This window comes from Saimiri boliviensis, chromosome 4 (genome assembly GCF_048565385.1).
Source record: "Saimiri boliviensis isolate mSaiBol1 chromosome 4, mSaiBol1.pri, whole genome shotgun sequence".
Classification (NCBI taxonomy): Eukaryota; Metazoa; Chordata; class Mammalia; order Primates; family Cebidae; genus Saimiri; species Saimiri boliviensis.
In genome coordinates, this window is record NC_133452.1 from 138,866,831 (window position 1) to 138,882,050 (window position 15,220).

The 15,220-nt window shown below is 38.8% G+C and overlaps 1 protein-coding gene and 1 pseudogene across 3 annotated transcripts in view; both read right to left on the reverse strand.

Moving 5' to 3' along the window:
• Positions 1-916: 916 nt before the first annotated feature.
• Positions 917-10,162, reverse strand: LOC141584376 (Parkinson disease protein 7 homolog; annotated as a pseudogene).
• A 103-nt stretch (positions 10,163-10,265) lies between these two features.
• The window catches only part of EXOC2 (exocyst complex component 2), a 216,493-nt gene continuing 211,538 nt past the window's right edge, over positions 10,266-15,220 (reverse strand). For 2 of the 3 annotated variants that reach the window (XM_039462698.2, XM_074398379.1), the window contains exons 27-28: positions 14,021-14,080; positions 10,266-11,821 (exon numbers count right to left, since the gene is read on the reverse strand). In XM_039462698.2, the coding sequence (XP_039318632.2) occupies positions 11,728-11,821; positions 14,021-14,080 (154 nt within the window). In that variant the 3' untranslated portion in view covers positions 10,266-11,727. The remainder of the gene's footprint in view (positions 11,822-14,020; positions 14,081-15,220) is intronic. The other variant, XM_074398378.1, reaches the window with a different exon arrangement.

A 15,220-nucleotide genomic window follows, 5' to 3' on the forward strand; every position in this document is an offset into this window, starting at 1 on the left:
GCATAGCTCATGTTCAATCTCTTTTCCTCTTTAATACAAGCACGAAACTCTACATTTACCTTGAAGTGTTTCTTTAGCTGCATCCCACATTTTGATATAAACTTTTTCATTACTGTTCAGGTATCTGTGTCTCTAACGTTTGCAATATTTTCTTTTATGACCTGTGTTATTCAGAAGTCTGTTTTAAAACTTCTGGAGGATTGCTTGAAGCCAAGAATTCAAGACCAGTCTGGGCAACATAGTGAGACTCCATTTCTACAAAAAATAAAATAAAATTTCCAAACATATGCAGGATTCTAAAGTTATCTTCTTGTTACTAATGTCTAATGTAATTTTATTGTGGTCAGAGACTTCAATACTAATTTCTTATTTCTTGAGACTTGTCCGTGGCTAGAATGTGGTCAGTCTTCTAACTAAAATTAGAAGGTTCTACAAATTTCTGCCTGAGAAATTAAGCTTGCTAACTGTGCTTTTCAAATATTCTATACATTTGATAATTATTTTGACTACTTAATCTGTCAATATTGAGAAAAGTATGTTAAAAATCTAGCATGATTATGGACTGCAAATCCCAATAATTAAGAATTATATCTATTGAAGTTGAAGTTGTTAATATATTATTTACTTTTTTTTTTTTTTTTTTAGATTTGCCCAGGCTGGAGTGCGATGGCATGATCTTGGCTCACTGCAACCTCTAACACCTGGGTTCAAGTGATTCTCCTGCCTCAGCCTCCCAAGCAGTTGTGACTACAGGCACCTGCCACCACGCCTAGCTAACTTTTGTATTTTTAGTAGAGATGGGGTTTCAGCATGTCATCCAGGTTGTGGTCTCAAACTCCTGATCTCAGGTAATCCTCCTGCCTTAGCCTCCCAAAGTGCTAGGATTCTAGGCATGAGCCACCTTGCTGGCCTGAAGTTATCAATATATTACTAAATGCACCTAAGTTTAGAATCATTTTATATTCCTGGTAAAAATCACTTTCATCATTACACAATAGCCTTTATATATTCCTAAATAATATTTATCCATCAAGTATATTTTATGTGATATCAACTTAATATCATTAGCTTTCTTTTCATGAGTATTTTCCTAGGTACATTTCTTTACTTGGTGGGAGTGGGGTGGGACTGGCATTCTTTTGCTTTCAATTTTTGAGTCCTTTCATTTAGGATCCAGAAATAGCATATAATTAGAAATACCATATAGATGGATTTTTTGGGGGTGGTCTAATCTGAGGATCTATTTTATCTAAAAACATTAGTTCATTGATATTATTGTGCTAATTCATTAGAAAATATTTTCATCCTCTTAGTTTGAATTTTCTATTCACTTTCCTTTTTTTATGTGTCACCAACCTTCTCCCATGTTAGTTATTCCTACTGATTTATTTTTTCTTTTAATCCTCACCAACATACACGGCTTTGGAAGTTTTGCATTCTACATCTATTCTTTTTTAAAAATTAAAACAATTTTTCATTTAAAAACAATTTCAGGCATAAAAATGTTTCAGAGATAGAATAATTCTCATATTCCTTCTCTTTACCCAGCTTCTCCAAATATTAATATCTCAAATAGCCATAATACAATGATCAAAAGCAGGAAATCAACAATGATTAATATTATGAGCTAATCTACAGATCTTATTGAAATTTCACCAGTTGACTCGCTGATGTCCTTTTTCTGGTTCAAGATCCAATGCAGGACCCCACACGTTGCATTTAATTGTCACATCTCCAATCTGGGACAGTTCCTCAAGTCTCTGTCTTCTGTGACCTTGATATTTCTAAAGAGTATTGGTCAGTTTTGTAGAATGTGCCTCAGCTGTATTTAATGTTTCCTTGTGATTAAATTCAAGTTATGAGCATCACTTCTCTGGTATTTTTGCCAAAAATTTAAGTTAACACTGCTTGTTCTAGAAGAGTGAAATATCAGCAAATTGGAGATGTCTCACTTCCAATCTGCTTTCTCCTCCACATATTACGTTCACCACATCCTGTCCTCCTGTTCAAACATCCTAATTCATGGGCAGGGGGGACTTAGACCCAGGAGGACTGACAGCTTCCAGAGGTAGTCCTGGACCGTGATGGCCACAGGCCAAGAGCAGACCCCATGACAGCTGCTGGGTACAGGTGAATGTGCTGACTCTCCAGAACTGGTCTGGAGAGCATCTAATTAACATTATGTCCAGCACTACCACAAGGCACAGGGCTTCTTTACTCCCTTTCAAATCTAGGGTTTGAGTGATGTGCTTCCTCCCGGACCTTAAAACCATATTCTCAACTGCCACCTTAAGAATCCAAGTAACTTTAAGAAAGAAACCTGATTTAAAGACAGCTAAGGGGTAAATCAAGGATGCACCTTCATAGTAGTCTTACCAGACTTACTTGCATTAGAAGACAATTTGGCTTTGCTGACTGTCTGATTAAGTCTTAAAAATAATGCAAACAACTCATATGGGGAAATAGACCCACAGAACAAGGACAATGATTATCCAAAGGCCTCAGGAGCAAGTCAAACAGATAACAAGCTTGGGACCTCTAATTTCTGTTTGCAATCTCCCTATCTGACCCTCTTGCTTGGTGCAGGACAACATTGTTTCTGTGAGTTGTGTCTATGTCCATGGAATCTATGCCTCAAGTATTAAAACAGAACCTAAATTAATGAATGATTGTACAAATAAATAGTTGGAGAAGCGATCATAGCCTTTAAGGCTTTGTGTACTCAGCATATTTACTGAGCAATAACCAGAACATGCTCATTAAAAAAAATTCTACTATTACTCCTCTTTTGCTTCTACAAGCACCAATTTAGAGCACTTTCTGTATCATTTAAAAGTCCAACCACCTTTATTACACACAAGAAAACAGATGCAGCCAAAGGCCATGTGACTTTACCAGCACTGTGCAGAGATGATGACAACTGAAAGGAGAAACGAGCACGGTGTCTTTTGATTTCATTTTCTCTACTGCTTATGCATTTTTCTATTTCCTTGACGTCTGTCCTTCCCTTTTTATTTCCTTCATTCTTCTAACTTGGGGTTGGGGTTGAATTTGTTCTTCTTTGTTAATGTCTTAAAATGGAACCTTAGATCATTGATTGTAGTTCTTTCTAACATAAGCATGAAATTTATTACGAGTTTTTCCCTCTAAGCACCCTATAGCAGCATCCCTCAAATTTTGTTTAACTTTTCATTAGTTCAAATATTTTCTAATTTCTCTGGTGTTTTCCTCTTTGATTCCTGGGGTATTTGGAAGTGTACTGTGTTAACTTCCAAATATCTAGGATTTTTCTAGATATTTTGTATTGATTTTCAGTTTAATTCTACTGTGATAGAACTGTGTAATCTGAAAATTTTTAACTTTGATATTTGTTTCATGACACAGCATATGGTCTACCATGTAACTTAAAAAGAATGTGCTTTCCTCAGTTGTTATTTTACAAACATCAATCATTATTCAGATACTCCATGTCTTTGATGATTTTCTTCATCCAGTTCTATCAATTGCTGAGAGGAGCTTGAAACTTCCAGTCTGAGAATGAAACTGCCAATTTTTCCTTTAATCTTATCAATTTTGTCTTATGTATTTTAATGATCTTCATGCTTTGCAACAAGACACATGCATGATTGTTATATCTTTCTGAGTGACCATTTTATAATTATGAAAAGTCCCTCATTGTCTGTTATGACATGTTTTATCTTAAAATCTCCATTACCTTACATTAGCATAGCAACCCTAGCCTTATTTATGCTTACTGCTTGCCATGGTGTATTTTTTTTTCCAACTAGTTAATTTCAACCTATATGTGCCATTTTAAAATATAAAGTTCACCTCTTATATACAGCACATAGCTGGGCCATGCTTCTTTATTCATTCTGACCTCTGCCTTTTAATTAAAATATTTAATCCATTAATGTTTAATGAAATTATTGCTATGGTTGTCTTTGTGCATAACATTCTGTTATTTGTTTTCTATCTATTCTCTGTTCTTTCTTTTATGCCTTTTTAAGATTACATGACTATTTTAAAAACAATTATAATTTTCTTATTGGCTTTTTAGCTACACATCTCTACATTACTGTTTTAGTGATTGTTCTGGGGATTATAACATATATCCTTAACTTTTCACAGTCCTTTTACAGTTAATATATTATCACTTCAAGTAAAATGTAGAAACCTTGCAACAATATAGGTCTGCTTTCCCTCTTCTCTTATTTTACATCTATATAGGCTATAGACCCACAGGACAATGCTATGGTACTTTAAACAGTCATATATATAAGTACCATGTGTTAACCAATTGTGTCACTGGAGCTCACAGTCATATATACGATAAAACCTTTAAGAAAGAAAAAAGCAAAAGGAAAGAATTCTGTATTTATCCAGCTATTTGCCATCTCTAATGCTCTTCACTGCTTTCTGAGGATCTGCGCTTCCATCAGACGTCATTTCCTTTCTGTTTGAAGAACTTTGTTTAGCATTTCTTATAGTGCAGGTCTGCTGACAACAAATTCTCTTAGTTTTATATAAAAATGTCTTTATTTGGCTGAAAGAATATCTTCACTTAGAAGTGCAGAATTCTGAATTGATAGCTTTTTTCTTCTATCACTTTAAAGATGGCTATTTCACTCTCTTGGGCCTCCATAATTCCTGATGTTAGGCCAGAAGTTGAGTCCAGTGCTGTTCCCCTATATGTAGTAGGTAGTTGTTCTGCTGCTGACTAGATCTGTTTTTAGGTTTGGCTTCAACAGTTTGTGGCAGTGTGGCATTTTTTGTGTTTATCTTTTTTGCTGTTTGTTGAGCATCATTAATCTGTAAATTTACATCTGCCATAAATTTGGGAAATGCCAGCCATTGTTTCTTTAAATATTTTTTTTCTGCCTGATTCTCTCTTTGCTTGCCTTGTAGGTCCACAATTATCCATGTGTTAAGACTATTTGATTATTATATTAAACAGGTCTCTATAAAATTTGCCTAACCATTTCCCTCTCTAATTCTTCATGTTGGGTAATATCGTGATCTATCAAGTTTCCTTACCCTTTCCTCAGTTATCATCACTGTGTTGTCCAGTCAGTATTTTTGTTTTATTCCAGAAATTATATTTTTTGGTTCCAGATTTTTCATTTAAAAAATTGTTTCTATGTCTCTGCTATTTCCTATTAAATTGTTGCTAACATATTTTATTTCATTGTGAATAGTTATAAGTGCATTAAAACCTTTGATAATTCCAATATTCAGATATCAGGGTTGGACTCAGTTGATTTTCTATTCTCTCGAAAATGTGTTCTATCTTCCTTGCTCTTCATCTGTCAGGCAATTTTGGATTTTATCCTTGACATTATGAACAATAAATTGTGGATAAACTGGATCCTAGTTTCTTTTGATTAGCAGGTCATTATCTGGCTTGGAGTTGAACTGCAAACTCAGTTTTCTCAAGTGTTTCTTGGGAGCTTTAACCTCAGTTAAAATCTTTGTCTTCACCTGAATTGTTCTAAGTTGGCTTTGTGCAAGTGTTCAGGTGCCAGCCAGTGCCTTTTTTTTTTTTTTTTTTTAGTGTGGTAAATGCCCTGTTTATTCTGTGAACAAGGCTCAAAAATGTATAGACAGGAATTTGTAGGCTGAGAAATCTCTCTGTGGTTGTGACTTCACAACTAGACTTCACAATAGCAGTAATGATGGCGGCTTCTGAACACATTAACCTACCATTGTTTAGTTTAAAGCGAACACAGTGACAATAGATTCCTAACAGCCTGTTTCTCTAAGTGATCATCACATTTTGCTGCTCTAATCTTTAAGAATGAGTAGAGTCTTCACTGGGGCCGCCACCTCCTTGCTACTCAGGGCTGCAACAATCACAAGTGCAAACTTGAAGTTTGAAGCTGGTCCCAAGCCCCCGACTTGTAAGAATCAGGCCATCCTTTTCCACAGGATTCTCAGAGTAGGTGTGATGACCTCCATTCACCATTTTGTTTTTAGCAAGCGTTGTGACTTTATTTTCAAAACGTATGTCATGTGTTGTAACTTTATTTTCAAAACCTATGTCATGAGCCAACAGAGAGTGGGATCTGCACAGATGGCACCTATCAGGCCCTTCCGGTTTTCCTACTCCTTCAGTATCTCCTTAATGGCAGCAGACTCGGGTAAATTCTGTGCACTCAGATTACCTCCTGGTAGAACCACCACGTCATATGGACTCTCTTTTCTTGCATCAAGACTGACATCAGGAGAAATGACAACATCACAGCTACAACTGTAGTGGGTCTTTTCCAGCCAGACCTGCAATGGTGACCTTAATCCCAGCTCACCCCATGACATCTACAGGGATGACCATGTCCATTTCCTCTGCTCCTTTAGCCAGGATGACCAGAGTGCTTTTGGAAGCCATTTTTATGTTACACGTTTTCAAGTCTCACACCAGGTGGCAATTTTGACAGAATTCAAGGATTTCTTCTGTGGCTTTTTCTTCTCTAAGATCCTCCTTCTCTCTCCACTAGCTGCAATTTCCTAGATACAATCTTTTGGTTCCTTGGAACAGAGGGGCACAGAGGATTCAAATAAGTAATTCAGTAAAACTTCTCAGAGTCTACAGATACTAGACTCACCACCAGGAACAAAGGGCATCCCCAGAACATGAACTTTCAGAAAACTAAAGATTTTCTAAATCATCTTTCAGAAAAGATGATTCTACATAGAGAAGCACGTGAAGAGACACTGGAAGATAACAGCACAAAAGCCTCCAAATTCTGAGGAAAAATGATTTCCCTCCAATATCCTATTTTCTCAAAATATTTCCCTCCAATATCCTATTTTCTCAGACAGTCACCACACAGGGTGAGTTTTGCCATGTGAAAGAGCAAACCAAAAAAGAAGACATGGGGTACAGAAGGGGCTGATCCAGTCCAGGTAAAAGGTGCTTCCAGGTTGGTGATTACAAAAGGAGGTGCCAAGTATGAGGTGGACCTAGCGAGCATCCAGCCTAGACTAGTACACGCTAGAAACCTGAGGGGAAGTTGTTCAAGAAGACAAACTTGGTAAAGTGTGTATGTGCCTGAATATATTGCCAGGACATTTGAACTTGGATGGAGGAAATATTGAGATGAGTGAAAATAATTACAATACATAGAAAATACAAAAAATAGAAAAGAATATAGTCTGTGGCTGGCTTAGCACTGAATGGCATCTCCACAGGCCTCACAATGTGAACACTGGATGCTGGTCTACCAGGAAGGAATGAACACACTGAGAAGAGGGGTTAAAGGAGTATGTGTGTGGTAGAGAGAATAAAAGAGAAGAGAGTTGAATTTTCATGTTCTATTGGAAGACCACAGAGCTCAAAACCAAAGAATCAGGAAGCAGCAATACAAACCTGTCAAGGTAGGGACTACAACGTAAATACCAAAAAACTCAAGATTGGCTAGAATGGAAAATGGATGGCTTTAGGGAGCAAGCAGAGGAGGGAGTTGAGGGACTGATCATTTTCATAATCAGTTCTGTGGAGTCATTTGACTTTTTACATAAAAAGTCAAGTTTGTATTTGATTAAAAGATAATCTGACATACTTGCTAACATTTCATCAATAGCACTCAGTGACATTTCCTAGGTGCTACTTGGTACCAGCTCCTGGGCTAGGACAGCAGTCCCATGCCAAGGCTCCCTGATGGCTGAAGCTGAAGCTCATGAAATTCTTTCACACAGCTCACAGAAGGGCTTTGAGGTCACTTGAGAGCAGGGGACAGGAAGCATGGCAGAGCAGAAAACAATTCCAAGGTCATCTGACATCTGTATCTACCTAGGTGAGGCCTGGTTTCAGGAGCCTATATTGTCTAGGTAGAGAAACTCAGTAAGCAGGAGAAAAGAAAGGGCTGGATATAAATATTTTATAAGACAGTCCAATAGTCAAAGAAGCAGGGGCAGCAATAATTGATCAGGCACTCAGGGATGATAATTTAATAAGAAAGGAAGCAGAAAAGAGATCTTTTAAAAATAGTTTTTTTGTCCTTGAGGTCAGGATACTCTGTGATCTTCAAGGAGGAGGTTAGTTCTTGTGAGTTAAAAGAATAGGTTCACAGTATTATGTTTCTCTGATTCCTTCCTTATCACTTCTGATTTTCTAAATGCCAAGTTTAGCAATCATTTCTTAATACTCACCCTTTTGACATCTGCACCATTTGACCTTGCTGACAGTCATTTTATTCTTATGGTAATGCTTGCCCTTCCCTTGATTTCTGTGACCCCATTCTTTTCAGGGTTTCCTCTTACTCTATGATGAATTCTTTTGGGGTCTTCTTTGGCAGTTAGAATTCAGGCAGTGGTCTTGGTTCTCAGGTATTTGTGTCTGGCTATAGGGTTTGCAGCGAGGTGGCAGAAGAATCTTTTTTTAAACATGTGAAGACATAATAATGATAACAACCATGACAATCTCAACAGTGACAACAAGAATAAAACCAGTGGGATACCAGTCATGGTTAAAACACTGCTGAAGACACACGACAAGCTTAAGTGCCCACTTTGTCCAGAATTTTATGTGCCTAGACAGGAGAAAGACATTCTGATACCCTACTGCCTTTCCTTAGCCAAACTGCAAAAAAGTTACCCAGAGACCCAAGTCTTGTCCATAAGATATTTATTGTTATATATTTCTAACCTGGCCAGGTACAAAAAAACTTTCTAGTAATACATGTAATAAACCTCAATAAAAAATGTGGGGGAGCAGAAGTGAGATGAGATCAGCACACAAAAAGCATAATGGCCGTAGTACAGAGTAATATGCAACTGTGTTTAAAGCAAAGCTAAAATAATTATAGCTGCTGCTCTAATTGAGGAGTAATAGAAGATAGTAAATATTTCTTTCAGATCAGTTCATAAATGTATATGAAAATCTTTAGAACAGATAAATGTTTAGTGACAAAAAGATAGGCAAGTTTAGTCTATGCATACTTTATGAAAATTACATATATTTGAGTGTATTTTAGAAACCAACTCTTGATTTAAAAATGAGTTAAAATTTGTTACTTTTTGGAAACCGTATTACACAACACTCTTATGCAACTAATAGCAGAATATCCCATAGCACATGATCAAAACAGAAACACACACCACCACCTTGTACCAAATCCAGAAAAAAAATATAATCTTTTCTGTTTCTTCCCTTTAAAAAATCTATATGCAAAGATGACAGAGACAGGAGAATGAGTCAGTGTGCTGGGCCTGCGGCAGTGATGCTTGTTTTGCAGTGCCCCAATCATTTCTAGAGCAAGCCACTTTCATAGTACACTGATATAGAAAGTCTTAGTAAAATCAAATGATTTCTAATAGCTCTTTAGCATTTCAAGTGAGGCCAACTTAGCTAACTCACATGAGGCCATGCTGACCCATAGAGAACATGGATGTGAAAAAACAAAATGCTACCTGAGCATTAAAATACCTTGAACCTCCCCAATTCTTTTTCTCAGCTGCCTCGTTCACTTGCTCCAGGTCCTGGTTTGTCTCTCAGCTTTCATCTAACTTACTTCATATTCATCCATCTCCTCCTGCCCACTAAACCAATGTTCTGTAACTCAAATAGCTCTTGAAATCCCCCTTTCTTCCAAGAAGTCCCTCCTGACTTATTGGAACAGTAGTCCTTGAACTCCCTCATTTGGGTATGGGGTTTTTATGCCTTTACCTTCCACTCTGAGCCATAAAAGCACTACCTGTTCCCGTGTTGCTGATACTGATTAGCTTTGGCATTGATGAACTTTCTCTGAGCTGTGATTCTGGTGGATGGACGTCAGAAAGCATGTTCTACTGGAAGGAACAGCTGAGCAGTGTTGAAGTCAAGGAGATATGAAGCCAGAGTGTGAATATGAGTCCTGATACTTATCCACCTTGCAGTCTTAGAGAAATCACCAACCTCTCTCTAAGCCCTGATTCCTTCCTCTGCTAAATGGACATGGCGGTAACCTAGCCCACAGGTGTTATGAGGCTGTGGTGGGGATTAAACAAGACACTTCATGCTGTGCCTCGCACATGGTAAGTTCCCAGCAGACAGAATTAGCAGGACCTGACACATGCTTTCTGATAATGATTCTACCAATATGGGGTTAACCAGAATCTAAGTATTTATTTTGAATGTTAATAGTAGAAATATAAACACTTACACAGCAAATGAAAATGTTGAAATAAAGACACTTAGGGAAAAGTGTTGACTAAATTACATCTTAGATTGAAGGCAGATACTTCATTGGCTGAATGCGCTGTACTAGATATTTAAAATAACACAAACATTCATAATTACCGTTTTTAAATTTAGCTCATAGTCAAGTTAGATACAATAGTTAACATACTTAGGAAAGACAATGTTCTGTGTATTTCTTAACAGCTTTACCAAGCACATTTGTAAAAGATTAAACTTTCATTTCCAATCACTATGATTTTCCGCCCCCATACACCAAATGAACCAACACATTTACTTATTTTAAATAACCGAAACTGTACATGGCTACCCTGTACTATAAAATTACTTGTATTAATGAGGACATTGATTTTAGCAATTAAAAAAGGAGATTTTAAAATAACCATAGAAAATGTTGAAAACCTTGCCAGCCGACTGCAGATAGATTTACTCAGTTTTCAGATGCAAGGGTATCATGGAGTTGGGCGGGAAGCTGACTGTGAGAGAAGTCACGATGACCCGAACCTGTTCCAGTAAAGCCAGTCAGCAGTGAATGTGGGGCAGGCACACGGGGCTGGTCGACAGCTCCCACTGCCTGGTGACCCAGGAGCTTCAGAGAAGAGACTGTGTGAGAGCAGCGTTCTTCCAGCTACTGAGCAAGATCCTTCAGCAGGTTAAGAAGTGGCAGAGAGAAAGTCACTTGCTGAAGGAACAGTGGCGGGCAGGGGTTGACTGTCCATGTGGAGCCTGGCCTTTTCTTTAGGGGACCCTGAAGTCTACGGCTGCCCCGCCGGCACCTGTGAGTGTAACAGTGGCCGGCACTCACACTCCATCACAGATAACACACAGGGCCTCAGGGACTGCAACATGTGGACATGAAGGGACGCACATCAAATTAAGAGTGAGAATGAAAAAAGCTAGTACTCAGTCCTGTGAAAAATAAAAATCAGACAGTAAAATGCAAAGTTAAAGCACAGACACCTGGACCCCAAATAATCTGCTCTGGTTGTGATATTTATTTTAATGAAGACCACACATTTTCCCAAAAACCTGCTTGAGTTAGAAAACGTAAGGTCATTCATAGGAAATAAAGGTTTTAAGCACAGTTGTACAGTTTAGGACAGTAAGAGCTGCCCAGATGCCTACATGCAACTTTCCAGATCTCCTCTCATTAATCTCTCCACGTGTCGTGGGAGTTGCCCGTGCTCTTGTGAATGGGACGCTGAGAAATGCTTCAATATGTACCATGCCATTCCAGAACACCGTCTGCAGAGGCAGCTCTTCCTGTGGCACTCACCATGCAACATTCTGCTGAGATGCAAAACATATCTTAAAGGTAAAGTCATACAGGATCTGATCTAATAAGAATGGAAAAACAAATACTTCTTGGGCATTTCAAATGACGTCATTTTAGTTGAAGTGAAATGTATACCAACAACTTTCGAAGTCTGAGGAAGAAAAAAAGAGGAAAACGGTAAACCCAATGTTTAATACACCAAATACCTTGAGGTTACTTAGAAAGTGAACAGTCTTATTACTTGTATGTTCCTGGACTTCCCTTATTTGGCAGGGATTTATGTTTTCATCATGGTTGAAGAAGCTGCTTGGAAACAGGTGAGCTGCAAGTGCATGCTACTCTTGAACTTGTTCAGGAGCTCCTCCAATAACCTGCAGGAAGGAGACACTATTTTACAGCCTGACAGATGGGGTGGCCTAGCAACACAAGAAAATACCAGGGGAGCCAGCTGCCCGCTTTGCCTGAGCTTGCTGTGTTGAGAAGGCAGCTGGAAAGTTTCATCTATGGATTCTTAACTCAGTAACAGAAATACATCAAAGAAGTTGGTCAAATAGGATATACTAATATACGTATTTATGTTTGCATAGAAACATCTCCTTCCTATCCCCTCCCAAGATTAATTAGATTCCTCCCAAAAGCAGACTGATGTTTGGGCCTATTCTTTTTTAGAAATTCAGTTCTAAAATAATTTATACACTCTCAAGTTCCCTTTTTGTTAAATGGTTCTATGAACACTGGCAAACCCATACCGGAGTGTAATAGGCTATAGCACGGGGCATCACTATACCCTCTCCCCTGCTGCCCGTCTAGTCAGCCTCTTCCCTAACCCCATCCTCTAACGGCCACTGGTGACTTTCCCTTCCTCTCATTTTGCATTTTGTCTTTAACAGATATTAGAGGGTGGGGAGCGAAAGTAGTGAGTTACTCACCAGGGGAAGCAAGGGTTAGTGCTAATTCCACTAGGCAAATCACTTTGCTACCTGATATTTCGGTTTTCCCAACTGGTCTGATACAGTCATCTAATTTTGCTTTTCTTTTTTTTTGAGACAGTCTCTCCCTCTGTTGCCCAGACTGGAGTGCAGTGGCGTGATCTTGGTTCACTGCAACCTCTGTGTCTCAGGTTCAAGTAATTCTCCTGTCTCAGCCTCCCCAGTAGCTAGGACTACAGGTGCATGCCACCATGCCTGGCTAATTTGTGTATTTTTAGTAGAGATGGGGTTTCACCATGTTGGCCAGGCTGGTCTCGAACTCCTGACCTCAAGTGACACACCTACTTTGGCATCCCGAAGTGCTAGAATTACAGATGTGAGCCACCACACCCAGCCTAGTCATCTAATTTTAAAGCTAGAAAGGATCTTAGAGTTTACCTGGTTTAGATGAAGCAACCAAGAACTGGGTTTAATAGTACTGAGGTCAAGACATTATTTCCCGGTTTAACAACGTTCAATATTAGAATACTATCCCCAGAGCAAACCTAAAATATAGTCCTGACCTGAGACTATTTCAGGGTATGTGTTGTTTGTGACTCTTGAACACATCACCTTTTGAGCCCTGTTCCACATATTAAACCTAACAGTGATTGTTTTAATCTTTTATCATATTTATTTTTAAAGAAATGAACAGGGTTTGGAACCAATTCATATAGAGGCTGGTAAGTTAGTGAGAGAAGGAAGAAGTAGGAAGACGGAAGAAAGAGCTGTCTGTGCAGGCACCGTCTGCGCCCATGTGGGACGCGCACAGGGGGCAGTGCTGGGACAGCACAGTGGAAGGGCTGGTCTGCTGCCCGCTGTGTGTGCCAGTGCCATGTGACAGCTTCTCCCCATCACCCAGCCCATGTGCTTTCTCTGCCCTGCGCCGACTCTGCACTGCGTCCACGGCGCCAGCATTTCAGTCAGTGCACCACAGATGCCTGTCCATGGGACCGGCAGCCATGTGCAGAGGGGCTGGTGAAGGTATGAAGACCTACAGAGTTTCTGCTGCCTCAGCTGAGGGGAGCTTGGGCATTTATGAAATTTACCTGACCTAGATTTAGGTCCGTTTCCTGTTCCATGAGTAGTAAAGTTTAAACTCAAGTTGAGATCATCAATGTGGTCTAATGAAATATATATAACTTTATTATGCCATATGTGTACATCTACTCTTTCATAACATTTTATATTTTATAGCACACAAAATGACTACTAGAGTTACTCAAAGATAAAAGAAAAAAAAATCACTGAGTCCTGCATTTGACTACGCTGTCTTCTTTTTTCTATTACTTCTTAAATATGTATGCCCCTAATATAGTTTACTGAATAAGTCATAGTGAGCTTTCTTAAGACATTTTCTGTACCAGTCACTTGAATTGAGAGCCAACTTCTAAATTATCCTAAACCCAAAGAAAGGTCTTATCTTATGTGGTCACTCGGAAGACATGCAAGGTACAAGTGATGAGATGCACTCACTAAGGGCTATTAAGCACGGCTCTTCCTAGAATCCAAATCATCATTATTATTTTCTAAAAGGTTCTTTAGGTAACAAAACCTTGTTGAGCACATGCAGCTGGCTCTGAGACAGCACACAGGACTTACTTTTTATCTGCTCCACTGGAAAGCTGGGGCAGGGCTTCCAAAGCCTGCTTGAAACTAGACCTGGAACACAAACAGCCACACTGAAGCTGAAACCTTGCATAGCTCAAAGGGGAATTAGGATAGCTGCTAACAAATTCTTAATCATACCTTAATTATTGAGAAGCCAATAAAAGCCAGTGAAGCAAGGAAATGTGAGAAAAAGTAAAAGTGAAAAACAACAGAAAAAGTAAAAGTAAAAGTGAAGGTGTAGCGACCAGGCGGAGGCTTGTAGGAGCAGGATCAGAAAAACTCAACTAGGAAATGAAACACAACTTGAAAAGCCAAAGGAAAAACAGATTCTCTTTTAAAGGATGCTACTTGTGACAGAAGAGAGCTTAACGTGAACATGTTTAATTTAAAAGGCGTCTTTTCAAAACAAATAACCACAGATAAAGTAACTGGTAAGAAAGGAAAGAAACTAAGAAAGGAGATGACCTTTTGAAAGATTACACACAGCAGGGCGTTTGCAGTATTTGCCATGCACAGGGCCCGATCCACAGCCAAAGTCGTGTAGCAATTAAATAGAGTCTACTTAAAACTTTGGGCCTTTACAAATAGGTGTTTTAGCTTTTACAAGGAGAAAGTATTAGAAAAATTATCGAACCAAATGAAAAGCATAATAGGGGAGATTGTTTGGTAGTAACTTGTACCATTCACAAAGGAACAGATGTTAACTTTTTAATCTATTCTTTTATGATTGGCTAAGGTGAAGAAACAAATATAACTATTCTTGATTTTAGATGGTCTTTGCTTTTTATATTGTATAAACATCCTCTCCAATCTACCAGGAAATACATTTTTGAGCAACAGTCCTCAAACCAGGAGCAGGTGTCACAGCAACAGAGAGATTGCAAAGTTCCAACAGAGTCATGAAACCTGGCGCTGGGCATCCAGCTGCTCCCAGGAGGGCAAGGTGGGGTGTGGAACGGTGGCTTGGCGCACTCAGGTCCCTTCCTGCATTCAGGGGGCTCTTTCCTCTTGTGGAAGCCACTGCTGCTACCTCTAACCTCAGCTTGTTTCTTGTGAACATCTTTTTGATTAATTGAAAAGAAATGTGATAAAATAGTTTTGACAGTATGATGATAATGATGGTAAAGATTACACTATTATTGGCAGGGTACTGAAAGTTAAAAGGTGACTTGGCACATTTTCTCATTTGAT